We start from the raw sequence: 27905 nt of genomic DNA, 5'->3' as shown, positions 1-27905 counted from the left end.
AGCTCACCTCCTGCCTCAGCTTCCTCTTCAGGAAAAGGGCTTAGAGCTACTGCTCACACTCATTTAAAGCTAAACCCCCATCCCTTCAGACCATGTGGTCAGGGGGAAAAAGGTCAGCCTAGAAAAAAAACTTAACCAAATGACATGTCCTCCCAAGCGCAGCTCTCCTTCTGCCTCAGCATCCTCTTCATGAAAAGGGCTTAGAGCTACGCTACTACTCAAACTCACTTAAAGCTAAATCCCTGTCCCCTCATACCATGCTGTCAGGGAGAGCAAAGGTCAGCCTGGGGAAAGAAAAACCTCATCAAATGAAATGTCCTCCCAAGCACAGCTCACTTCTGCCTCAGCTTCCTCTTCAGGAAAAGCCCCCACAAATAAGCCCTAGTTAAGTGAAACCCCACCCGCCACTATTGTGCAGTAAGCAGAAGATGACATAACTGTATTTGAATAAATGCAGATTGTTGTCCATGAAAAAATACAACATCCCCTGAAAATAATCCCTAATGTGTTTTTTGGAGCAAAAATTAATATAAGACCCTGTCTTATATTCGGGGAAACACTGTAGTTCTTATTGAAGAAAACAGTCAACTCTAGTGGGATTGTTATCTCCCGCATCTGAACTGTGGGTGATGAAGCGAGAGGAGAGACGTCTGGAGCACAGGTGGAGGAAATCCTGTTGGGAGTCTGATCGAACACGACTGGCAGAATGCCCAATTCAAGCCTTTCTGTCATACAGAGCTGTAGAACTAGGAGCCTATGGCAGGACAGGGGGACCGAGCCAAGTGAACAATTGGAGACTGAGGAGAGTTAGAGAAGGGTTTTGAAGGGTTAAGACAGAGATTGGAAAGTTGGCATGTGTTAGAGAATAGATAAGAGATAAAGTAATAGAAAATAGGTAGACAGTCATAAGATATTGTTACAGTGGTTAATGTGAATGAATACAAACAAGCAACTGTGTAATGATATCCAAGTTTAATGTCTGAACAATCAAAGAACATCTATGATTTTACTTCTGTGATTTACCAATCAAACAATAAATAAACCTATTATATTTGGCAGCCCGGGTCTAAGAAACATATTTAGTACAGAGTGGATAAAGATCCACTGGTGGCAGTGTGTAAAGGGAGAAAAGAGTACATTGTGTCTGTAGGTGGACCTGTGTTTGAGGGAAAACAAACAGGGGACACTGGGGGAATGCTACAATGTGGTGGCAAAGCGGTGGGATGCGAAGAGAATAAATTCCAATGAGCCAAAAAAAGAGAGAATTTTTCTGAGTCTGAGGGACCTGTTAGTTGAGGGCTGAGGAGAAGGAGTGGAAACCCTAGAGCTTTAGTGAATAGCTTGGAAGGGACTCCTGATCGCAGACCTTGTGGAAAGACTAAGACAGGAAAAAGACTCTGAGGAGAATTATTCTGTGTTTAAAGTTCTGTGTTCATGCTTAGAGTGAAAGACCAAGGGGCTAACTTTAGAACTCAAGCTCTGAGAAAGGAGCACTGAAGGGACAAAGGTGGAAGCCAAGGTCAAAGATATAGCTGAGGTGACTAAAACTAACAGGATTGAAAAAAAATTATGAAAAAAAGGTTGATGTCTGGAGGTAGTAAGAAACAGTGTATCAGACCCAGGAACAGCGAGGGTGGGTGCCTGAAGAAATATAGTACCAATCTGTAGCTGCCAGCAGAGAGCTACAGAGTATCTCCCTCTCTCTAACACAGAAAAGGGAAAAAGTGTTTTTAAACTTAGGCTTGGCTGTCTGCCTCAGTAAAATCAGCTAGCTTGTCCAAAGAAACACAAATAAACATGCTTTCTAAGTGAGGGGAAAAGGTAGCAATGGTGGTAGCAGATGTTCAAAGTTTACCTAATGAAGAGGAGAGCCCTCTTGAAATAGCTGAGCAAGACAAGGCTCAGGAGGATGATGCCTCAAGGGGAGAAACTGGGTTAACCTTCCTAGAGTTGGAAAAGTGGAAATTGGAAAAGGAATTTCACTTGAAGGAATTAGAAGTTAAAGCTAGGGCGGAAGCAGAAGCCAGACAGCTGGAAATGAGAGCAAAAGAGATGGAGTATCAATTACAAATGAAACAATTAGAATTAACAGCCCAGAGCAATAACAATAATAATTCAAATAATGAGGGGAATTTATCAAAAGTGGGCTTAAAGAAATTTTCTCAATTTAGAAAGGGTGATTGCCCAGAAGCATTCCTTATTGCTTTCGAGCGTGTGTATTGGGATTTTAACATAAAAGCAGAAGGTATGGTTATGCTGAGGTCCCAGATAAGTGGAGAGTTAGCTGAGATTTATTCTCAGATGCCACTGGATCAGGCAAGAGACTATGAGGCATTCAGAAAATTGGTTTTTTTGAGGTTTGGGATCAATGCTGAGCACCTCAGACGGAAATTTAGAGCATTGACTAAAGAGCCTGAGGAGTCATATTCTCAATTGGGAGCAAATCTGGTCAGATACTTGGAGAAGTGGCTAGAACAGGCAAATGTAGAATCATTAGAAGATATGAAAAATATTATTGAGCTAGAACAATTCTATTCAGTTCTACTTGGAGAACTGAGGTATTTGGTCAGGGACAAAAAACCCAAAATTGTACAGCAGGCAAGTGAAGCTGCTGACTGTATATCAGAAATAAAGAGCACAAAACTTGGCGGTAAAAGCTGGGAAGAAAGAAAGAGCCCAGAGATTACCACAGAAACAATCAGGCTAATGGAGGCCATTTTAGAGGCAAGCCCTCAGAGCAGAATCAACAGAGGTATAAAAGCTTTGAGTCCCCATATTTTGAACAAAAAGCCCCTAAAACCTGCTAGGGATGTGGAGAAAAGGGGCATTTCATTTCTCAGTGTCAGACCTCAAAGAATAAAGAGGTTGATCAACAGAAAGGAGAGAGAAATCTGCCCAAGAAAGTGTACTGTGTACAACAACAGAGAAAGACCACTGAGGCAGTTAGAAATGGTGCAGTAGCTGCGAGAGCAGAGGGCCAGGAACAACAACAACAATCACTTCCTTTGACCAAAGTTCTCCGATGTTATTTTATTGAGAGTAACCAGGAGCTACTTCGTTGTTCTGGTGAAAACATAAATGATACTAAATATCTAGCTTTGAGATACTCAAGCTCTCAGGTAACTTTGTGTCATCCTGATATAATCCCTCAAGGAGATATCACGAGAAATGAATACATAACCATAAAAGGGACTGGAACTGACTTAATTACTTTACCCATGGCAAAAGTACAAATGAAATGTCAAGGGTGGAATGGAGTATGGAAACTAGCCATCACAAATCAGTTTCCTGCTCCATGCTTGATTGGGCTGGATCTATCTGAGCATGTTAAGAGTGTTTTGGTAACTACTCGCTCCCAGATAGAAAAAAAAGGAAACACCTGAGGAAAAATGTGAGATCCCTGATGAAATTATAGGAGGAAATGAAGGAATCCTCATGAAAACGCTTTTAGTCAGGAACAAAGACAGGATTCCATGTTACAACAATGCTTTAAGTTAGCCAGAGAAGGAAAGCTAACTCCTGAACACCATGAAAAATTCTGTGTGGAGAAAGACCTGTTATATAGAGAGGTCTTAATAAATCCTAAGAGGGGAGGGGAAAGCATTCACAAACAACTAGTAATCCCTTTTAAATACAGGGAAAAGATTATAGGAAAAGGTCATAAAGACACCCTTGCTGCTCATTTGGGAATCACATTCACTAAGCAGAGAATAGCTCAGAATTTTTACTGGTCTAGGATGGGGAAGCAAATAAAATCATACTGTCTAAGCTGTGACATACGTCAAAGGCAGGGTACTGGCAATGATAAAACTAAAGCTAAGTTGTGCCCTTTACCAGTAATTTCAACCCCATTTCAACGCATAGGCTTAGACATTGTGGGACCCTTACCTAAAGTAACCAGAAGGAGAAATCCATTCATTTTAACGATAATAGATTATGCCACCAGATAGCCAGAAGCCATTCCCTTGTGAAATATAGAGTCAGAAACTGTGGCAGATGCCTTATTGCTGTGGTCCCCAACCTTGGGCCTCCAGATGTTCTTGGACTTCAACTCCCAGAAATCCTAGCCAGCAGAGCTGGTGGTGAAGGCTTCTGGGAGTTGCAGTCCAAGAACATCTGGAGGCCCAAGGTTGAGGACCACTGCCTTATTGAATTATATGTGTTGCATGGGCTTCGGTTCTACTAATTTGGGAACATCATTCACATCCAGATTAATGAAAAGGCTGTGGCAACTTTGTGGCATAACTCATATTACATCATCCCCATATCATCCCCAGACTACTTGATTAGTGGAGAATGCAAATGATCAGAGCTTACATTGCAGAAAAACCCAATGACTGGGATCACAAATTACAACCCTTATTATATGTGTATAGGTCTGTGCCCTGGGAAAGCACTGGTTTCAGTCTTTTTGAACTGTTATTTGGGCGGAAAGTGTGGGGACCCCTTGATTTACTCTGACAAAATTGGGAGGAACAAAAGGGAGAAGATCCTGAGACAGTGATCTAGTATATAGATAACTTAATGAACTCCTTGCAGCAATCTCTGAAGTTAGCAGCAGAAAACTTGCAGAGTCAGCAAGAGAAACAAAAACTCTGGTATGATAAAAAGGTCAGAGAAAGATCATTAAGTCCGGGAGATAAAATCCTGATGCTGAAACCTATTAAAGGGAATAAACTGCAGTTAAATTGGGCAGGTCCTTTTAAAGTAATCTCCAAGATGAGTGAAGTAAATTACATAATTCAGGAGGAGGGAGACGCAGGTCAAAAAGTCGTCCATGTAAACACGATCAATCCTTACTATAGAAAGGAAGATCACCTGGGCCATATTGAGAAAGTGCTACAGAGGTGTAATGAGACCGGGTTAACAGTAAAGGCCAATAAATGTCAACTGGGTAACTCAGAATTAAAATACTTAGGCCATATGGTAGGGGGAGGCATAATTAAAACCCTAGAATCAAAGATTGAAGTAATCAGTAACTGGCCTAGACCGACAACAAAGAAAAAAGTCAGATCTTTCTTGGGGTTAGTTGGCTATTATAGACACTTTATCCAGAATTTCAGCGAAATAGCTGCCCCTTTATCTGACTTAACACATAAAAGAAAAACTGAAAAGAGTCTGTGGTCGAGAGAATGCGAGGAGGCCTTCGAAAAGTTGAAGACTGCATTGATGACCGGTCCTGTCCTAGGAGCGCCAGATTTCCAATGAGAGTTCACCATCTTCACAGATGTGTCTAACACCAGACTAGGAGCCATGCTGAGCCAGGTGGATGACAATGGAGACCTTCATCCGGTGATGTTTCTCAGTAAGAAACTGCAGACTGGCAAGAGACTAATGAGGTGGGCCCTACTCTTACAAGACTTTGATTTTGAGATCCGGAGTGTGAAGGGGAATCAAAATGTGTTGGCCGATGCCTTGTCAAGAAGACTGGAAGAATGACCAATGGAAACAACAAAATATGTAACTTTTAATGTTATAGAAAATGTTCTCAGTGTTTATATATATATAAAATAAATAAAAATGGAATTTATAGATGAATTAATGGTAAATAAGGATAAAAGGATTGTTTTGCAAGTAATAAAAATGTTGATTAATGTCATTTAACTGTAAAGTAATAAGATTAATATGCTTTAAACTGTAAAAGAGTGAGTATGTATTGCAAATATATAACTGAGAATTGCATTGGAAAAGATGTTGTAAATATTGTTGACTCATACATTGTTCATGAGGGTAAACTGCTGTAAGTTTTACCCCATGGAACAAACTTTCCAAGGGGGGAGGTATGTGGCGGAATGCCCAATTCACACCTGTCTGTCATATGGAGCTCTAGGGGACCGAGTCAAGTGAACAGTTGGAGACTGAGGAGAGTTAGAGAAGGGTTTTAAAGGGTTTATTTTGAACAATAAAAGAACATCTGTGACTTTACTTCTGTGATTTACCAATCAAACAATAAATAAATTTTACACACTGCCACCAGTGTGTAAAGATCCACTGGTGGCAGTGTGTAAAGGGAGGAAATAGTAAATTGTGTCCGAAGGTGGACCTGTGTTTGAGGGAAAACAAATGGGACATTGGGGGAATGCGACTTAGAGCCCATTATCAGGCCTATTTTGTGGCAATACGGCTGGCGAAACGGCAATATTTCTCCAGCCGTATTGCTTCATCAGAATGTCGCCCAGCAGAGTTGTTTCAGGTGGTCCAGGATCTTCTTCAACCGGGAAATCCGGTGGAGGTGCCGGACTGCTCATCAGCTTGCTGTGATGAGTTTGCCATTCATTTTGAGGGGGAAATCGCTCAGATTCACAGTGGGTTGGACTCCACCATTACTGCAGAATCAGAGGATGTGTCCAGTGTGCAGTGCTTAAGTCAAGTATTAATGGATGAGTTTCAGTTGTTGAGACCTGAGGATGTGGACAGAGTGCTTGGATCTGTCCATTCTATCACCACTCCACTCAATCCTTGCCCATCTTGGTTAACTGGAAGATCTGCTAGTGGGGTTTGCACCTGGGTCCAGGAGGCTGTGAATGCCTCTTTGAGAGAGGGAGTGGTCCCTACCACCTTGAAAGAGGTGGTAATTTGGCCACTCCTAAAAAAGTCTAACCTGCACCCAAGGCTGGTGGTTAATTTACCAACCAGTGGCGAACCTCTCTGAGTGGCTTGTGGCCGGGCAACTCCAGGCGCTGCTGGATGGAACAGATTTTCTGGATCCATTTCAATTGGGTTTCAGGCTGGGTTTTGGTACAGAGACTGCCTTGGTCGCCCTGTACAATGACCTTTGCCAGGATATAGACGGGGAGTGTGACCCTGTTGATACTCCTGAACCTCTCAGCAGCTTTCGACACCATCTACCATGGTGTCCTTCTGGATAGGCTGGCTGGGTTGGGAGTTGAGGGGTACCGCTTTACGGTGGTTCTGCTCCTTCCTGGCTGACCGTGTCCAGAAGGTGGTGCTGAGAGACAGTTGTTCTGTCCCATGGCATTTATGTCATGGAGTTCCTCAAGGCTCGATACTGTCACCCAAGCTGTTTAACATCTACATGGAACTGCTGAGAGAGGTCATCAGGAGGTTTGGGCTGAGGAGTCAGCAATATGCTGACAACACTCAGCTCTGCCTCTCGTTTTCCACCAATCCAGGTGATGCGGTTTCTGTGCTGAACTCGTGTCTGGACCTGATAATGGACTGGATGAGGGTTAATAAATTGAAACTCAATCTGGACAAGACGGAAGTGCTGTTAGTGGGTGCTTCACCAGACAGGCTGAAGGGCCATTTCCCTGCCCTGAATGGAGTTACACTCTCCCTAAGGGACAGGGTCCGCAGCCTGGGGGTGCTCCTGGACCTCAGTCTAACTCTGGAAGCCCAGGTGGACTCGGTGGCCGGGGGCGCCTTCCTTCAGCTGCGGAAATTTTACCCGCTACAGCCCTACCTGGACAAGCGGAGTCTCATGACAGTTACACACACACTGGTAACATCTTGTATAGATTACTGCAATGCAGTCTATGTGGAGCTGCCTTTTAAGACAGTCTGGCAACTACAACTGGTCCAGAATCAAGCTGCGTGGCTGGTGAGTGGTGGGCCCGCTATGGGACACATCAAGCCGATTCTGTTTAAATTAATGTATTCGTGAAGGCTTTCACGGCCAGGATCTAATGGTTGTTGTGGGTTTTTTGGGCTCTTTGGCCGTGTTCTGAAGGTTGTTCTTCCTGATGTTTCGCCAGTCTCTGTGGCCAGCATCTTCAGAGGACAGCGTGCTTGTTTTGACATATAAAGCCCTAAACGGCTTGGGCCCTGGATACCTGAAGGACCGCCTCCTTCCATATGAACCTACCCAGCAGTTAAGATCTAGCCAGGGGCTCTTTTGAAAGAGCCATCCCTCACGGAGGTAAGAGGGAGGGCTTGTAGACAAAGGGCCCTTTCGGCAGCTGCCCCCAGACTATGGAATGCCCTCCCAACTGAGATTCGTCTAGCACTGATGCTGATGACATTTCGGTGCCAGGTCAAAACCTTCCTTTTCCAGAAGGCTTAACTGTGGGTCCTGATTGCAATTTTTAGAGTATATATTTTAATTGCATTTTAATTGTTTTATTTTATTTTTTACTGTATTTTAATTATGGTAAGCCACCCAGAGACCTTTGGGTAGTGTGGGCAGCATACTGAATGAATGAATGAATGAATGAATGAATGAATGAATGAATGAATGAATGAATGAATGAATATTGTTTTTGAAACTATAATTGTTTTAGCCACTGTCATTAAATGTTAATAAAAACACACTTGAGATCATACAGTTCATACTATCAGTTCATTTTGTCAAAGTGGGGTGACCTTAATACTCAGATTAACCTATCAGTGTTTTAGCTTAGTTGTGTTTATAGCACACTAAACAGAACTGAAATAAAAGAAAGTTTATAGTATTTAGTCTTCCTAGTGTTCTTTTTCTTAATTCTCTTCTTAATTCATTTATTGGGTAAAATCGTGTTGACATAATTTTGCACCAGCGCAGTCCAGGTCAGGCACCGGAAACATTTGATTTATATGCATGAAAAGCTTCTTCTCCCTACATTCAAGATTCTGAGCCCCCCCTAAGGCTTTAATTTGCCCTGGGAAGCTTCTGCGAGCCTTGGGACAGCCAAGGGGTGGGAACCTTTAATATATATATATTTTTTAAATCACCATCAGATTACCAGCAGTGGTCCCAAACCTGGCTGAGACTTTTTAATTACAGTGGTGCCCCGCATAGTGACGTTAATCCGTTCCAGTATTAACGTCGCTATCCGGAAACATCGCTAAACGGAACGTAAAACCCCATAGGAATGCATTAAACTCCGTTTAATGCGTTCCTGTGGGGGCAAAACTCACTGGTAAGCGAAGATTCCCCATCTGGCCGCCATTTTCGCCGCCTCGGTAAGCAAGGGCAGGGTGCGAAAATGCTGCGGGCGGCCATTTTCTTGATGCGGTGGCCATTTTGGAACCGCCATTCAGCTGTTTCCCTAACATCGCAATGCGAAGATCGGTAAGCGAAACGCTTATTGATCATCGCAATGGGATGTTTAGCCTATCTAAACATCGCAATGCGATCGTAAAAATGATCACAAAATCCGCATCGCTATGCGGATTCGTCGTTAAACGGTGCGCTCGTTAAGCGAGGCACCACTGTATTAAAGGCTCAACCCTCTGCCAGATCTGGGTTAGGCTGGTGCAAAGTTACACAACAAGTTTTTGTGCATTGATTTGCATGTAGAAGTTCTCACAGTTTTTCATTTTATTCATCTTATCTGCTTTTTTTCCTAGACATCCACTGTTCCCCTTATTAGCACTGTTATTTGAAAAATGTGAACAATCTACGCAGGGTTCAGAAGGCACAACATCTGCAAGTTTTGATGTAGATATTGAAAACTTTGTTAGAAAACAGGAGAAGGAAGGAAAACCATTTTTTTGTGAAGATCCAGAAACTGATAATTTAGTAAGTAAAAATGTTTTAAGTTGGGAAGTGATGAATTAGATGTCAGCTTGTCTGAAGTGTTTATTATATTGTTCTGCTTAAGAAGAAATAATCGAGATGGAAAATCTAAATTGTGAAATTTCAGCTGAAAATATTGATAAAATTTACACTCATCACTAAATTTTAAATCTGACATCAATATGCATTATTTTAGCTTGAACTGAATAAGGTCTTCAGGACCTCCTTTTTGCTCAAAAAACTGGAGATTGTTTCAGCCACTAGGCATGTTGTCCAGTACCCAGCTAGTACATCAGCAGCTCTGATTCTCATCATTTATTCCAACGTGTCTTTTAAAACAGTCAAGAAGTTACTGAGGTTTTTCAGAAGTGGACCACTAAAAACAAAAGAGCTATCTTGAACATTAACAAAAAAGGTATGCCTAGTCTAGCATTGATCCCAGTGAGGTGTAGTGGATAAGGCGATGGCTTAGAGAACAGAAAACCTGAGTTTGAATCCCCAGTCAGCCATGACAACTCAACAGAGGTAGCTAGAACTGGTAAAAATATCTCAAAATATCTCGCTTACTTTGAAAGCCCTATTAGGGTGGCTATAAATCAATTCTGATTTGATGACAGATAGTACATAGTCTAGTATTATCTTCTGACAATGGTCAACCACATACCTATTAGAAGCCCACTGATATGGTGAGGAGGCAATAGTACTCTCTGTATATGTTGTTGTGCACCAGCTACTAAGAGGTATACTTTATCTGAATTCTTATGGCAATACAATTATTTATCTATGCATAATTAACATTCTGTAAATGACTTGTGCAAATATTTGTTCCCATTGGGGGTTTTCCCCCCTTGTGTGAGAATCTCTTCTCTTTCTTTCTTCCAGATGGTTAAGGCAATTCAGGTTCTAAGAATTCATCTGCTTGAGCTAGAAAAAGTCAATGAGCTCTGTAAGGATTTCTGTAGTCGCTATATTGCATGTCTGAAAACAAAAATGAACAGTGAAACTCTGCTAAGCGGAGAATCTGGAAGCCCTTATTCACCTATACAACCCCAGGTATTTTTCACTTTAATTGAAATATAGTTTCATTATTTGTTTCATAACCTATCCTGTCACAAAGGTTTAGGATAGATAAGGACAAGAATAAATGAAAATATATGTGTAACTGTATATGCCACTATGCTAATAATTTGGTTAAATTTATAAACCATGCAGTTTACAAATAGATAATCTGTAATAGGCAAACTAGCAGATTTTAAAGCTTTGTGATATAATTAAAGGTCTCCCTTGGATAGTTTCTTACTAGTCAGGCACATGGAAATGTAATTCTTGAAGAATGACCGTAATTTGTCAACTCTTTGTCTGCAGTCCAGCAACTTTAAACATGATAAAGATAGCTTGGATTTGCTGGAGCAGCTGTCTTCATGGAAAGAGTCACCTGAAAATGTGAGCAGTAGACCAAATTTGACACAATTATCATTGCACTTTGACACAATTTCCTTAGCCTAATTTGGGGGTGTCCTTGTTCATCTCATTGTAGATAATGGCCCCATCCATTGTAGATAATGACCCCTGTATATGGAAATAGATTCTGCAAATGATGTGTAACACATCCTCAAGGCATGGGGTGCTTAGCATCCAGTAGCCTGGATATAAGGACCCAGTTGAGAGATCCACATGGTGAGCAGTGAGCTATGCATTGATTGCTCCTTCATGGAATGCCAGTTTATTAAGAAGAGGGATTAAGAACTGGGTCTAATTCTGTTTTTCTGCTCTGCTAGGCAGTGACTGTTGACAGTTCCAGGCATTGCTACTTCAGATGCTTTAATGAGAGATGCTGCTAATAAAAGTTTGATCTGTATGAAGAATATGTGCTCTTTCAATAAGCTGTTGGCCCTTCTCTCATTTTGTCTGTAGTACTTGGAAAATGTGTCCTGCTTGGCTGTTGCATTAATAGTATTAAACTAGAGAATCAGGCGTTGGTTGATTTTTTTCCAGTTCTTTTTATTGTATTCTCCTTGAACAAAGCTAATAATGGTATCAATATGGCTGTAGTTTCAGAGCACATTCTTTCAGAACTTCAGATTATGGTTACATACACCACTTTGACTCCTGTGGGAGCTCTCATAAAAGTCAATTAGACAGCATGTGCCCACCAGTTCCATACCATAAATTAATTTAATCATGAAAAGTATGAAGATACAAGCATATGTTTTCAGAAATCTCAGAAAATTTGTTCACTGTATTTTGTTGCACTCTTCATGCAAGCTCTGCATCAGTGAACTAACTGTAAACCAATGTTTGATTATCTTAAGTGTTCAGATAAAGCTTCAATAATTCAAATAAACATCTTAAATTGAACGTTTGTTAGAGGCATAAAATCATCTTTAAACTTTAAATTAGGAATACTTTTGAAATCTAGACTGTGCTTAATCATGAATATTCATTATATTAACTTCATAATAGCTAATATTTCACCTGTACATCGTTATGTGCCTTATGAAAATATTAGTGGTTTCCTTATGATTTCCCTATACATGTCTACTCTCAAGTAGGTTTTATGGGACTAACTCCCAGGTATGTACTATGTATAGTTGTTCAACCTTAAACGTATCCCATTTTTTCAAAATAAAAACATAAAGAGGTCTAAAAAATTATCCTAGGTTAACCTTTCCTAAACAACTAATCCATCCATACGGATTACTAATGTTAAGTCCTTTGATTCTAAGAAAATGGGGCTAGTCCAACATTAAGTAGCATAGACACTGTTGTTTGGGTTCATTATGATCCTTTCACAAATCTGTTATGTGCTCTGTTGAAGTAGCATGAGGAAGAAAGTCAGCATTTGGGACACGACAAATAAATACAATGTATTGTGAAACTAAAATGTATTAAGTTATTTACTCCTTTTCATTGAGTTTCCTTCAGATAAGAGAGTCATTACTAGTTTTTTTTTTTAAATCAAAGTGGTTAGTATTGATGACCTCCATGCCACCTCCATCTTCATTATCATCATTGCTGTGGGATTTACTTTTCAAAACCTCTCTGTTCTCTTATTAAAAGTATTACAACTAAAATGACAGGATTATCTTGCGTTATGCAGCTGTAATTCTTTTTGTTGTTACTGTTTTTAGCCAATTCAAAGTGCCATCACAGGTACATTAAGTCCCCAGGGCATTGTGGTACCTGCATCAGCATTGCAGCAGGGAAATGTAACTATGGCAACTGTTGCAGGTAAGATGCACTGTATAAAATCACAGACATTGCATTTCATCATAGTTATGTTTTGTGGCTGATAAGTGCCTAAGAATAGGAATTCTAGAGATTAATTTATTTGATTGCTTTACTACATTTATGTATTGTCCTTCTGCCAAGACAGCTAAGGTGGTTTACAATTTTTAAAAAAGTAGCATACAAGCAAATATACAAGATGAAAAGTGGTAAAGGTGGATAGAAACATGAGTGAACACAGATGCAGATTGTTACATATTATTACAGAGTTGATATAATGATAATGTCCAATGGTCATTTGGACAGACGTTTCAAGGAGGAAATAGATACTCAATGGCAGTTTGTCCCAGCCAGAATACTGGGGCAGGCCTTGATTTCTTGCCTCTTCTTCAGATATGGAGAGATGGCAACTTTTGATGGACATTATTATTTTAGATTATTTTTTATGAAGACATTATTTTAGATTTTTTTTTTACAGAGACATTATTCTTTCAGATTGTTTTTAAAATAAATTATATTTTAGCTAGTTCTGCATGTTATGTAACCAGGTGTGTAACTTATCTATGTGATTCTAGTTAGATGATGTCTATAGTCTAATTCTAGAAAAAATAAAATATGCCATCTACTACTGAAATTTTCAGCGTCTTGACCATAATCCAGAGAATTGAAATATAGGCAGATGCTCTTATGAAAACATGTTTTGCCTTAAGGCAAAAGTATTCATTTTAAGAAAGAATGTTGTTCCTTACAGTCTTCATATGTTATGTAGAATTATGTGAGCTAGTGAAAATAAGGCAAATCAAATACAGTTGTGCAAACTTTCTTTAAAAAAAATAATAAAGCAAATTATATAATCTTTGTGATGCTACAGTGAATACGTAAATAAATACCGTAAAATATTCCGAGTTTCATTTTTATTTCTCAGAAACAGTGATGACATAATGTTGAACTTTTTATTTTTATGCCTTTTAATTTTTGAGATAGAAGTTCTAACTGTTCAATAAAAATAATTTAAAACATTTTGTTTAAGTAGTAGTTACATAAAAATGGATGCTGCCACACTGCCTTTGACCCTTTTTTGTTACTGTTCTATGGTAAAATAGTTATGTTCTTTTAAGGTGGGGCGGTATATCAGCCAGTGACGGTGGTCACACCTCAAGGTCAAGTAGTGACACAGGCATTGTCCCCTGGAACCATCAGGATCCAGAATTCACAGGTTTGTTCTGTGCTCCATATAGTAATCTGCGAATGTAAAGAAGTATGGAATGGGGCTTCCCCACCAACTTTTTCCCAGGATAGTTCCCTGCTCCAGTGTTACTCCTTGAAGACACTCCAAAAATGATGATGTGTATGTGAGAAGCTGCTGGGGAAGGGAGAAGGAAGCACACAGAAAAATCGTACAAGATGTCACCATCCAGTCTTGCCCAGTTTCTTTTCACCTGCCTTCATTCCAGACATTTGTCTAACCCTCAAGGGTAATTTCAAGCCAGCAGTGTGGAGAAGGTAGTGGGAAATCAGGGGGAAAACCAGTAAAAAAGCCGTGTCCTCAATCTATTTATTAATTTGTGATATTTTCATCACACAGTGACCAAGATACAGAACCTTTAATGTGCAGTAGGCTATAGTCAGGGATACAGATGAGATAGGCAAAATTAAAACTGTTGGCCCAGATATAAAGATCACTAGGGATTCACTTGGAAAAGTAAATAATGGCACTTCACTTCTACCCACAATCTCTCTCTCTCTCTCTCTTCTCTCTCTCTCTCTCTCTCTCTCTCTCTCTCTCTCTCTCTCTCTCTATCTATCTATCTATCTATCTATCTATCTATCTATCTATCTATCTATCTATCTATCTATCTATCTATCTATCTATCTATCTATCTATCGTAGGCCACCATTTTAATGGAAGCAGCGTCCTCTTTCTGTTTCTGATACTGGCTGGTCTTGTTACTTTGATAAGGCTTCTCATGTGCACAGCACCGTACCCCTGAGAGTACCTGTGGCTTACAAGCTTTCCCTCCAGATATACCCATTACATCTTAATGGTGGACAAATTGCTTCTTTTTCTTTGTAAAATAATGTCTATTTGTATGGGCAGGATATACATTTTCTAATATCCTGCCCTTCTTAGAATGACTTCTCAGTGGCTCCCATGAATTTTTGTTGAGCAAACCAAATGTGCTGCTTTCCAGGACACTGTTGAAAGAGCCCATCCATATATGTTGCATATTCCACACCCTGCAATCACCAGTGACAAGGGGCATCTTAGCCTCATTCCTTTCCTCTTTACCATACAAGTGAATGGCTATTATTCATTCCCGTGGATGCAAACCAAAGTGCTGAACTTCAGGACAACACTGCAGGGGGGGGGGCGAATCACCATCCCCTGTTACTCCATATGACCACTATCAAAAGGGACTATGTGAGGGTAAGGATTCCTCTCCTTGCTGTCCTGAACACAGCTCAGGGTTATGGAGAAGGTGAAGGCTCTGTGTCTCTGCCAAATCTACATGAACATTTCAGTTAGTGGTTTAGGGAATGGTTTGAAGGCTCCCCTGTGGAGAGAATTCCATGGAGAAGTTTTTTTTTTTTTTTTAACATTTAAACATGTCATGCTCTACTTACAGTCTGAAAGATTAACTGGGTAGGCCTATTTTGAATGGGATTGCTATTTATAATATACAGCTTATGTGTTGTCTTGCAGTTGCATAGATGTGCAAAATTATTTTTTGTTAAATGTTGGGAAAACTGGGCTGATACTTATGGGTGAAACTGGAATGACATTTACTAATTGTGTGCTCTTTGTCAATTGGGGTGCAGCTCCAGTTACAGTTAAATCAGGATTTAAGCATCTTGCATCAAGATGATGGCTCATCAAAAAATAAAAGAGGAGTTCTTCCAAAGCATGCCACCAATGTGATGAGGTCTTGGCTTTTCCAGCACATAGGGGTAAGGTGTGATTACAATGACTGGGAATTATTTCTTCTCTGAAAAAAAATGTTTTCATGTTTTTATTTGAAACATAAAAAAAGAAAATGCTTATCCAGAAATACATTTTTAAAATAGTTGGATCAGTCCAAAATCAATAGCTATCTGTTATGTAGCCTTGTGATCTTCCTAAGGGCCAGCAGTATTTTGGGTTATGTTTTCTTGTGCCAAGGATTTTTTTAAAATCATGTGCTCCCTTATCAGTAGCCTTTTGAGGGCTATATTTAAGCCTTTATCAAGCAAACACTTCCTGGGGGTGTGGTGTGTAAAAGTCATTCACTGTAATAAAGCACAATTAATCCATATGCAGAAGCAGGATTTTTGTGCAGATTAGTTTACATTCAGTTCCACACATTTCAAGTGGATCATGTATACAGTGGTCATGGCAGCTCAGAGCAATGATCCCCAAAACAAGTAGGTTCCCCAGTGTTGTTGTTCTATAAGAAGTTAAAGGTCACGAAACACTTAAACACCAATGAAGCTAGTGATAAGTACCGTATTTGCCGGTGTATAAGGTGACTGGGAGTATAAGACGGCCCCCCAACATTCCCACTCAGAATGTAAAGTTTGTTATATACTTGCTGTATAAGACTACCCCCTCTTCCGCATGCGTGATTCTGCTTTGGCTGCATCATGGGGAGAGTTCCTTTTGCCCCTTTTGGTTCCTTTTCGGAGGCAGCAGCCATTTTGGAGAGGCGGCAGCCATTCTGGAGATGCAACAGCAGTGTGGTCGCATCACAAAATGGCTGCCGCCTCTCTGCTGTTCCGACAGTCAGCTGTTTGGCGCTAGAGTCAGGCTGTTCCCAGGCTAGGAGCAGGGCTCTACTGGGTCTTATTACCAGGTAAGTGACTTCTCTGAGAGAGAGGGAGGGTTTGCTAGACATGCACCCGGCGTACAAGACGACCCCCCCAACTTGGAGGCATGTTTTTCAGGGCCAAAAAGTCATCTTGTACGCCGGCAAATACGATAGATTTTTAACTATAACTGTATTGTGGAAATGAAGTATGTCTCTATTTACATGTTCAACTGAGAAAAAGACATATTCTCACATCTGCCTGAAGATGTGATAAAGCTAGACTCATTACATTGCATTATATGAGAGAGATAAAAAATACCTTGTACCAGTACATCAAATTGTTAGGAGACTGAAACAAGTGGGGTGAGGATTTCTATGACATTTCACATTTTCTCTGCAACCTACATTTGAACCCATAAGTGAATTCAAACATATTTATAAGTATTCTGGCCTTTCTCATTACGTACATTATTCATAAACATGTTCAAACCCACCCATAAGCTCAAATGTAGGTTGTAGGGGAAAAATGACATGTCATAGACATCCTACTACTACTATGAGTCTCAGTACAAGAAATATCTGTCTAAAAGTACTGTGTTACAGAGGGTGAGGTGTACAAAATTGATTAAATAAATACAGATTAATAAATAAATAGATCACAGATTTGGAAGGGACCTGAAGGATCATCTAATACAACTGCATGCTAGTGCAGTCAACAGGATTGATCTTGATCTTGTTGACTGCAGCAAATTACCACTAATTACAGATTTCTTTTGTTTGGTTTTGAGGTGCTTATGACTTATGAGCCATGCTGTGAAGTCACGCACACCCCAAAATTGAAAAAGAAACCCACTGCCTAGGCTAGTGACATCACTCCTATTATGCAGATGGAGCTGTACAACAGGATACTGCTCGCCACTTAGATATCTTTATAGTAAGATTCTCATCTGCTGGCTATTATGCTGGAAAGACATGAGAAAGTAAAGATGTGGAAATTCTTGGCTATAGCCAATGTTGAGTTTTGCTGGCAGAATAGTAGGATCCAACAGAACCAAAAGAGGACAGTCCCCCAATACTTTAATACACACACACCAGCCACCACCCAAATGACTCCAGATACTGTGCTTGTTTATTTAAATTAGATTAGCACTGTTGATGAAAATGAGATGGCTTTTCATATCAATGAGAATACAATTGCATAGGGGCAAAAGAACTTTATCAGTAATTATCTTTCAGTCATCATTAGATTAATATCACAAAACTAATATTGTTTTTTATTCTGTACAGACAAGGGGACTTTCAAGCCACAGAAAGCATTCTGAGATTATCTGTGAGAAAAATCAGTTTAGCTAGGTAGAAATTGATTGAATTATTAGTGGGAGATAAACTGTATGCTAAGTTGTATTTTAATACAGTTGTAGCTACTTGAATTATGTTTATTGGTGTAATTTTATGTAAAAATTCAAAAAACTTAAAGTTTTTTATTTTTTTCCCTTGCTGTCTGTAGCATCCATATCCAACAGAGGATGAGAAAAAACAGATAGCAGCACAAACAAATCTTACTTTACTCCAAGTTAACAATTGGTAAGATAAAATTAATACACTCTTTTATTTGAATAGTGCAATATTGACCTACATTTTTAAAAAGTATATACAGATAAGCAGAAAATATTAGATTGCATGAGTTTGCTGTGGCCTTCAGTGCAAAGCTGGAAAGCTTTGCAACAGCCATTATATCTAATCATGCTTGCTAAGCTATCACACCATCCTGAGCATACCCAACGTCATCTGATTTTGGAAGCCAAGGATAGGAACATAGGAAGCTGCCTTGTAGTGAGTTGAAGATGATGGGTCCATGTCACTCAGTCACAAAGGACTTTTAACTAGCAGCAGCTCTCCAGAGTTTCAGACAGACCTTTTTTTAAAGCCTTACGTTGAGATCTTTTTTTATTAACAAGTGATTTTCCAGCCAAGTGCCAACCAGCTGACCTCTGCTCAACTTCCAAAATCAGGTGAGATTTGTTATGCTTGGAATAGTGTGCACGCGCGCACACACACACACACACACACACACACACACACACACACACAGACACACACACACACACACACACACACACACACACACACACACACACACACACACACACACACACACACACACACACACACACACCAAACATGTGCTTTTCTTCCTTCACTGCTAAGTCTTCTACTTTTTTAAAAAATGGATCTATTTGCATCAGTTCAGACATCTGGCCAATGGAACCAATTCAGGAAAGAGAGGACGAGCCCTGTGCGCACACACATAAAGCAGTGCTTTGCTACTTCAAGCATCTTCTCCCTTGCCTCTTGCCTCATGAAGGAGGACGAGCCATGCACAGAAGCATACAAAGCAGAAGAGCCACCAGGCCAGTACACACACTCTCCAGCAAAGCCTCTCTCTGCAGGCAGGTCCCTCTCTTTTTTAACAGCTTCTCTGCTCTTCATGGGCTCCTTCCTCCCTTTTTTTTACGATAACAGGATGAGGAAATGTAGGAAGGAGAGCCTTGTTTACCCTTACTTACAACTTATTAGATTGTTCCTTTGTAAAGGAGTCACCTGCAGAGTTATAAAGAGCACTGTAAATAAGGTGCAAACAAGGCTTTTCCTTCTCTTTCCCTATGTGGCCAATTAATAAGAAGAGATCCATATTCTCCAGTATGACCTCACATTTTCTTTGTTGTGCAGTCACACCTGTACATGCCGGTCACTTGACAAAATCTTCTGACTACAAAACAGGGAATCAAGCAAAACTTATGACTGCCAAGCACATAATCCATACAGTCTATTCAATTCACTGTTTCCAAAGCATAGGGAATCAAGAAATATTACAGTGGTTAGGTATACATTGACTGTGCATGCTTTCAAACACAAGCAGTTTCTGCCTTGAAGAACAAGCCACTGACATTTTCAGAAGTAAACTAGGCCAATTTTGCATTTAATTCTGAAAATGAATTTTAGGAGGAAGAAAAGAGAGAGAAAGAGTGAATATGTGTGCTAAAATATATGAAAAGATATATGAATTGTAATCAAGCTAGTCTTCTGAGTTCGTCTCAAGATTTTGATTGACTTGCTACACAATCTATTCAGAATTAAGTCTTATAGAGTTCAGTGGGTCTTACTTCCAGCTAAGTGGATATACATAGGTCTTCCTTAATTGTAATTTTTATTCATCAGTATAAAAAGGATGGAATGGGGGACTGGGAGGATTAGAAGAGTTCTGAGTGGAAAGAATTTGGAGACATGTTTAGGGCGCAGGCCAGGATCACATACTGAAGTGATTTATAGATTGCTTTGGCAAGAAAAGGTTAAATTGTAGTCCTGTAGTTATGTAGCTGAAGGAACAGAAAGAGAAGGAAAAGCCTGCTGAAAACTGATTACAAAAAAAAAGCAGTTTTAAAGAGTCAAGGAATCTCACTGTTGGCTCTGCCCCCGTTGTTAAGGTGAGGTAATATTTTCCTTTATCTAATTTGTGATTATGTTAATAAAATTTAATTTTGGCCACATTTAGGTTTATCAATGCTAGAAGGCGAATTCTCCAGCCAATGTTGGATTCCAGCTGTTCTGAAACTCCAAAAACAAAGAAGAAAACAGCTCAAAACCGACCAGTTCAAAGGTTCTGGCCAGACTCCATTGCATCAGGAGTAGCTCAGCACCAATCAAATGAACTGACCATGTCAGATGGTGAGCAGATTTATAATTGATGTCTTCTGGACATTTAGACAGTGCTTTCTTTGCTGATTCAAGGCACATCTTGAATCAGTCAAACTGTATTGGAAAGAATTATACAACCCTGCCCCAAAGCCTGTTGAAATTTATCAACAGCATAACAACCTTTCCTCATGGATTTTATACAAATGTAAGGGAGGATTGGATATGCTAAATGGTCCTGCTCCCAATCCATACCATACATGAACATGCTTACAAGAGGTTTGGTGGGTCTAAACGTCCCTATATCTGGTGCATATTTGCAACATGATCATAGGAGTTCATTCTGAAGTTTCACTTTGCTCAGTGAGACGTTCAGGTAAGTGGAATTCTTTTCATTGGAACCTTCATTTTCTTTTTAAAGGAAATCACGTTGCAATAGTGTTCCAAGATTTACAAAATTCATAATTTTTGTTTAGGCAAAAATAGAAAAAAAAAAAAAAAACAGAATGCACCTACTGACGTCTCTCTCTATTTTTAATTATCCTGTAAAGAAGCAAATAGTTCAAGAGGCATATGCAGCTTTAGTTCACTTTTAGTTTTTATACCCCTGGGCTTGCAGTCTAGAATGTTTTGCTTAATTAATTAAACATTAGATTACATATGTAGATCTTTTAAAAGCAAGAACAGTAGACTGGTGTGGGGAGGAGCTGTATTGTTCCAATTGAAATTGCATTCTTCTCTATTTCCAGGAGCAGTTGTAACAATTACAGCTCCAGTCAACATGAATGTAGACAGTTTGCAATCTCTTTCATCTGATGGTACTACTTTGGCTGTTCAACAAGTCATGATGGCAGGGCAGAGTGAGGATGAATCTGTGGACAGCACTGAAGACGATGGAGCAGACCTCTCAACTACAAACATCAGTGGGCTGGTCTTGGATAACAGTGATTCTCTGCAGTAGGAAGCAAGAGAATGTGACCTTAAATATTTAGGAAAATTAAAGGACTGACAGACTTTTTATAGTTTGCACAGCAAACAATTTTACACATGTTTTATTTCTAATATGTTTTATATGTAGATATAGAAGAGTGCACTTTTTGTATTTCATAGTAAGCTTAAAGAGTGTCTTTGCAGGTGCAGCAACTTCTTTCAAATGTGTTGTTTTCGGTTTTAATTTTGAAAATCTAGTAATTTAAGGGGGGAATCATCACCCCATTATTTTCTTAGGGTAACTTTCTCACTCACAAAATTGATCCCAGATTGACCTGATAAGGGAATGGGGATGATGGGATTGCAGTCGTGGGGAAATATGGTGGATGTCTGGTGGGGAAGTTCAACATGGGCTTAAACATACCACTGCCACAGAGTCACCATCTTATTCACTGTTTGCTGTTCTGTAGTGTTAAATCTGCTGCAGTTTTGTGACATGAAACTGCCCTTTGGGGAGAATTGAAGTATTTCTATCTCCTTGAGAGTTATGCAGTGTCATCTAGTCCTGTTGCTTTAAGATTAGTCTTGGTGGTTTAACAATATAAATGTGAAGCATGTCAAACTAGTATATGGAATTTGTTTATACAGTTAGCCATGTAGATTTGAAAGATGCTTCTGCACCTTAAAAAACCCAGCCAGTCTGAATTGAGCAATGAAACACACAAAACAAATTGAAGATGTGTGATTGAGAAATGAATGTATGACATTTTAAGGGAACTTAATTGCTCATAAAGTTTTTAGATGGGAACTGCCAGATTCCCCCTGTACCTGTTTAAATCTGCATTTGACACACTCACCATAGTTTCCTGTGATGTTTTTGCTCCTTATCATTTCAATCACCTGTCCAGTGCCATAGCTGGAATCTACTTGTGACAGACATGAGTAGAGTGGAGAGGTGAAAAAAACAAAAATGCGACAGTCTCTTCTCCTAGTTGAGTTGCAAATTTAAAGGTACAGGGAGCATTTCTGGATTGAAGCCTCACAGCCCTACTCCTAGCCAGTGATCTGTTCATCATTTACTATGAAACACTTATTTTTACCTTTATCAGGATTATTGGATTAAAAAATATTTTTATAAATTCTCTTAAGAATTGGGATGGTGACTGTATTGAGCATGAGAAAAAAATATTTAGTACTTCTATTTGGAAGGTTATGGAAACAGTCCAAATTGAATAAACATGCCTATGCTATATTCTTTGGTTCTCCACTATCCCGTAATGGTACCTCCAGTACTGGTATAAGAAAGACTTAATCCTGAAAGGGATATTGAATATTATTAATCATTGATTTTTTTTCCATGTAAACTAGCATTCAAGTTGCATTCTGGTTTGTATTGAGATTTTTTTTTAATGAATTTAAGGTAAGTAAAGAGCCCACAATCTTTTTTACAATTAAGAGTGTATCCTTAGCAGTTATAACCAACATCATCTTAGAACTCGATCATCAAGTCCAGCCCCTGTCAAGGAGGCACAGTGGGGAATTGAACTCCTAACTTCTGGCTCTGCAGCCAGATATGTAAACCACTGAGCTATCCAGCAGTTCACTCTTCTCATCACTTGACATTATAATATAAATACTAGTCTCTGAGCTGGGATCATTTATTATAATTGTTGCCATAATAAAAGAGAAAGGTAAGATTAAAAAAATTGCTGTCTGGAGCACAACAGTTCTCAGATAATTGCACCATGTTTCAATATATTAATTGTGTGTCATCCCATTCAAACACATCCAAAAACAATAATGATATATTAGCCTGGGCTTGTTTTATTCATTCCTTCATTTCATTTCTATCCTGCCTATCTAGTAACAGAGCACTACTCTGGCTAACAATAATAAAAATAAAAACACAACCACCACCACAAACACACAAGTAATGCAAAGTAGCAAAAGAAACTCCGGATGCAACGGCAAACAAACTCAAGCACTTGAATCTGTGAGAGTATCAAATGGAAAAGATGTTAGTAAAAGCCTTGTTCAAAAGCTCAGCTTTCACATGTTTCCTGAAGGTCAAAAGGAAAGTTCCTAGTGTATATCAACTAGCAACATGTTCCATAGCATTGAGGCCACCACCAAGAGAAACCAGTTTTTGGTGGCAGTTTTCTAAACATTTTTACGGGTAATCACTCGCAACCATGAAGCCTGGATAGACTGGATTACCCAGGTAAACCATCTTAGGGGGAGATGCTCTGAGAGGTAAGGGCTATGACTGGCTTACCCTTTTCCCCCTATTCCCATCTTCAGTTTGATTTTAGTTTTCTCTGCATATTGCTAAGCCATGAATAGTTTTTACCACAGCAAATTTAGCTATTGGAAGAGCTGACACAGTTCTCTACTCAGTGGTCCCTTATCTTAGATAACCCAGGTGTTCTTAGACTGCATCTCCCAGAAACCCTGGCCAGCACAGCTGGATGTAAAGGCTTCTGGGAATTTAAGTCCAAGAACACCTAGATTACGCAAGGTTGGGAACCACAACTCTACACTAATGAAATTAAGATTTAATTCCAACCGAATATGATAATTTAGTGTCAACATAAGTCCATATTTAACAAGGTATTCATATGCTCTTTAACAAAGCATTCATATGCCCTCTTTTCACTGCAACATATAGAAGGTTGCCATCTCTCAGCCAGTCCCCTATTTTCTCCTCTTCTTGGACTATATTAGGGGCCATACAAAATGTTATGGCAATGTTGTGGCTTTTCCTGAAAAATGTTGTTTCTGTGGCACAGGTTTCCTGTGGCTTCTTTTAAGATTGCAAATGAAATCTCCAACATGGATTGACTGAAAGAAAGAGAAGTCCCTACATTTGCATTGTTTGTTTCCAGGAGGTGCAAAAATATCACATGATTTAAGATGTTACAACAGGCACAGAAAGTGCTTACTGTAAAACTGTTCTTCAGTGTCAATGAAATTGTTGATATGCAAACAAATCTACCTTATTAAGAGACAGATATGAGTGCCATAATCTTTGTAACTCTACAGGAAAAGGAAAGCAACTTGTTCTGTTAAATTCAAAGCAAGGGGCCAGCTGTAGGGGGATCCTCTCAAATTCAAAATGTTCTGAAGAAGCGCTTCATTTTAAGCCTGAAACTCTTTTGGCACCGCACTGACTTGGAACAGCTCAGTAGAAGCTAAATTAAGCATATTTTTTCTCTTGCCTTTGGAAGTTTTCTAACAAACTTAACAAAAAGCTTTAACAAAGGACATTTAACCATGAAAATACATGTTCAAGAGCTTCGTCAGGAAACACATTCACACTAATTAGTACAGTGTGGGAGATTTAAAATAATAGGATTAATGTCAAGTTTAATAAAACAAGGCTACTGACAGTTGCTGAAAATGCAGGTGCCTGAATTTGAACAGCTTGATTAAAGTAATTTTTTTTGAGTGCAGCAAGATAGGTCTCAAAATTGTTTACTAAAAAGAGGAAAGCTCCCCCCCCCGTAACTCTAAGTAACAAAACAAAAATTGTGTTCTCTTATGGAGAGGAAAGTGGCTTATAAATAAAATAAATGAAAAATAAAAACTATATTGCCCTTTTTCTGTTATAATCATGCTTTTCTAATGCATCTTCAGAATCCCATCCTCTTGTACCCGGCGGAGCCAGACAGAAATAGAATGTTGGCTTATATTTCTGTAAGTTACATAGAGGGGACGTGGTGGCGCTGTGGGTTCAACCACAGAAGCCTCTGTGCTGCAAGGTCAGAAGACCAGCAGTCGTAAGATCGAATCCATGCGACAGAGTGAGCTCCCGTTGCTTGTCCCAGCTCCTGCCAACCTAGCAGTTCAAAAGCATGCAAATACGAGCAGATAAATACGTACCACCACGGTGGGAAGGTCTATTTGCGCTGGCCACGTGATCACGGAAACTGTCTACGGACAAACGCTGGCTCTATGGCTTGGAAACGGGGATGAGCACTGTCCCCTAGAGTCGGACATGACTGGACTAAATGTCAAGAGGAACCTTTACCTTAGTTTATATAAAAAAGGAGTGTTTCTCTGGCTTCCTAAAGCATGAGAGAGACACACAGTAGGGGTCTGATGTAACCAGTGGAGAGAAGAAGGCAAACAACCTGGTGGATTGAGGAGGATGAGAGGTAGAGGCAGTTTCATGCAAAGGCCATCCCCATACCAACAAATAGAGGAGAATGGTGAGGAGGAGGAGGGAAGACAGCAGTGAGGTGATTCATTGGATTTCAGAGACTGGTAGGAGGAAGAACGTTGGTTTCCTGGACACCTTAGAATGCAGACACCAGGAGGCGTAATACTGTTTTGTACCTGCTATAGCAAAAAAAAAAAAAAAAAAAAAGAGGAAAAAAGGAAAGAGATTGTTGCACCCAGTTCACTCAGGACCCATGCCAACAGCAATCCATCTGCATTCACATGCACACTCCTAATTCAAATGGTTTAATAAATTAAGCTTAGAAGAAAAATATGCATCATTCATGAACAGTGACTTTGATAGTTTGCCGTACAGCTATGCCCAATGGCTGGCAAAGTGATAGCAAGGGAAAATACCTCAAGTGTCCAAGAGAGATCTGCGGCTTTATGGGGAACAGTGGGGGTCAGCTGTCAATCTCATTCTCCTTTGGCACCAGACTCTGTGCTCTAAAAACAGCAGGTAGTTTTGTAATACTTTGAAGGTGAGCATGTTTGATTGGGCACGTGTGTTTGTGGACTGTAGCCCATGCCTTCCTGCCCTTAGATCTGAAGGAGGAGGCAGCAGTTCATATGAGCTAATGCCAAATGAAACTTGGTATTCCAACACTCCGTTTCTTTTTAAAAAAGCCCAGCTATTATCTGTCGCTTTAGCATGGTTGCTGGTAACATGAACTGTTGGGGATTCTGGTAACTGTAGTCCAAAAAAGTGAACATTTCCAAGCTAACATAAGATATAGTCATGGGGGTTGGCAGGCAGTTTACATTCAATTAATGTCCCCAGGGTGCTGTCCAATCAATTTTGACTTATAACAATCCTTTTCAGGGTTTTCTGAATAGAGCAGGGGTCAGGGAACTTTTTTACCTTCTACCCCCCAAAAAATTTATATAAGCCGACATTACCCCCTTGATTTTTCTCCATATATTTAAACAAACTTGATGAAGCCACCCTTTTTTCCCACCTTAATTCAAGCCTTGCCTGTTCCTTTTTTCATAGTTTTGAGTCTCTCTCTCTCTCACGCGCGCGCGCGCGCACACACACACACACACACACACACACACACACACACACACACACACCCTCTCTACCTCCCTCCATACATTTTCTACATACGTTTAAATAAGCTTGATGAAGCGCTCGGTCTCTCGCACCTTCCTTCCCTTCCTTCCCTCATTAAATGGATCCTTTCCCTCCTCCTGCTTGCTTGCAGTCATCTCCAGCAGAAGCAGTCATTTACAAGCCCCGGATTGGTTAACTGCCCGGGGGCTATTCCACAGCTGTAACCAATCAAGCAGGCTTATCTCTGATCTCTGAAATAATGGATTTACAAGTGCCCTCCTGCAACCAAGGAAGTAACAGGAAGAGGTGGCTTACAATTTGAGGTTTGGGGTAGGGGTAGGGGTGGGAGGGAGGGGTAGCGCTCTGCTCATTACCCCCAGGATTTTCACTTTTACCCCATTTAAGGTAATTTGCCCCTGTTCCCAGACCACTGGGATAGAGAGTACCCAGAAGTGATTTTACCATTCCCTTCCTCTACGGGCATCCTGGGACTCTGCAGCTGGAAGCCATGGGGTTGAATTTCTAAGAGTTGAATAGGGCAGTTGAGGACAGGACACTTTGAAGATTGCTCATTCATAGGGTTGCCATAAGTTGGAAGCAACCTGCTGTCACATACAGTAACAACAAACAAACAATGTCTGTGAGAAATCTGCAATGTGGATTCTGTCCTTCAGTGTGGATACTGCTATGTTAGCTCATGGGACTAGAGTTTTAAAAACGTTGCATTTGCATTGATGCCCAGGCAGAGATAGGATAGATACTTTTCTGAAATGTGCTGTGTGTAAGGGAAATGTTGAGAATCTCAAAGTGCCCAAAGCAATTAATGTGTAAACATGAGGGAGGGTTACATATGAATTAGAAGCATTCTGCCCAGTATTTGTGTTATACTCATCGACTACTTTTAGTGCCAATCAGCTCTGTTTCAGTATCTTAAAAGAGCAGAGTCTCTTTATGCTTTCAAAAGTTGCCCCAGCATAAGCCAATGAGCTCCTGTAGCATCGAAGTTTGACCTGCAAATATCTCTACACCACGGAAATCTTTGCCTAATGACTTCTGTAATTCTAATTTTAGCACAAAAGCAGGTTCAGCTAGGATTCCTTTGCTTGTCAGCAGCCTAACAGTGCAAGTTTAACCACATTCAGACGTCAGTCCCATTGGATTCCTTGGCCACTGTCTAGTCTGCAGTCATGAAGCATAACATCCTGCCAATGAAGCACTCCGCAGCGTCTCTAGCTAGCTGTTATGCATGCTGGAGATCATCCTACTGCAGCTAATAAGGCTTGATGGAAGGTACTGGGGACTTATTTGCATAAGATTAGAAAAAGCCTGATCCCCCCACCCCTGCTCTCACAACTAACAAGTTGTCTTCTCCTTATATAAAAAACAGCACACACTGTGAGTTTGTTTCTAGATGGAAGGCTCCTTGCAGGAATAGTCAAAATTGCTACCAATTATGAGGCACCTATTTCTTTTCCTCCTCAACAGGTTCCATATGAAAAATAGAGGTTGGAAAATCTTTATTCTGAAGGAACTT

At 40.0% G+C, this 27905-nt stretch overlaps 1 protein-coding gene across 16 annotated transcripts in view; it reads left to right on the top strand.

The window, feature by feature from the left end:
* Positions 1 to 22345, top strand: part of PKNOX1 (PBX/knotted 1 homeobox 1) — a 45456-nt gene extending 23111 nt beyond the window's left edge. For 7 of the 16 annotated variants that reach the window (XM_072994181.2, XM_020783930.3, XM_020783932.3 and 4 more), the window contains 9 exons: positions 9289 to 9460; positions 10340 to 10510; positions 10823 to 10900; positions 12589 to 12688; positions 13804 to 13901; positions 15506 to 15634; positions 17978 to 18054; positions 20024 to 20196; positions 20913 to 22345. In XM_072994181.2, coding sequence (XP_072850282.1) covers positions 9289 to 9460; positions 10340 to 10510; positions 10823 to 10900; positions 12589 to 12688; positions 13804 to 13901; positions 15506 to 15634; positions 17978 to 18054; positions 20024 to 20196; positions 20913 to 21124 — 1210 coding nt within the window. In that variant the 3' untranslated portion in view covers positions 21125 to 22345. The remainder of the gene's footprint in view (positions 1 to 9288; positions 9461 to 10339; positions 10511 to 10822; positions 10901 to 12588; positions 12689 to 13803; positions 13902 to 15505; positions 15635 to 17977; positions 18055 to 20023; positions 20197 to 20912) is intronic. The other 9 variants (XM_078390521.1, XM_078390518.1, XM_078390520.1 and 6 more) reach the window with 3 other exon arrangements.
* The last annotated feature ends 5560 nt before the right edge of the window (positions 22346 to 27905 follow it).

The sequence above is a fragment of the Pogona vitticeps genome, chromosome 3, assembly GCF_051106095.1.
Source record: "Pogona vitticeps strain Pit_001003342236 chromosome 3, PviZW2.1, whole genome shotgun sequence".
Lineage (NCBI taxonomy): Eukaryota > Metazoa > Chordata > Lepidosauria > Squamata > Agamidae > Pogona > Pogona vitticeps.
This window is presented reverse-complemented; position numbering and strand designations above follow the sequence as displayed.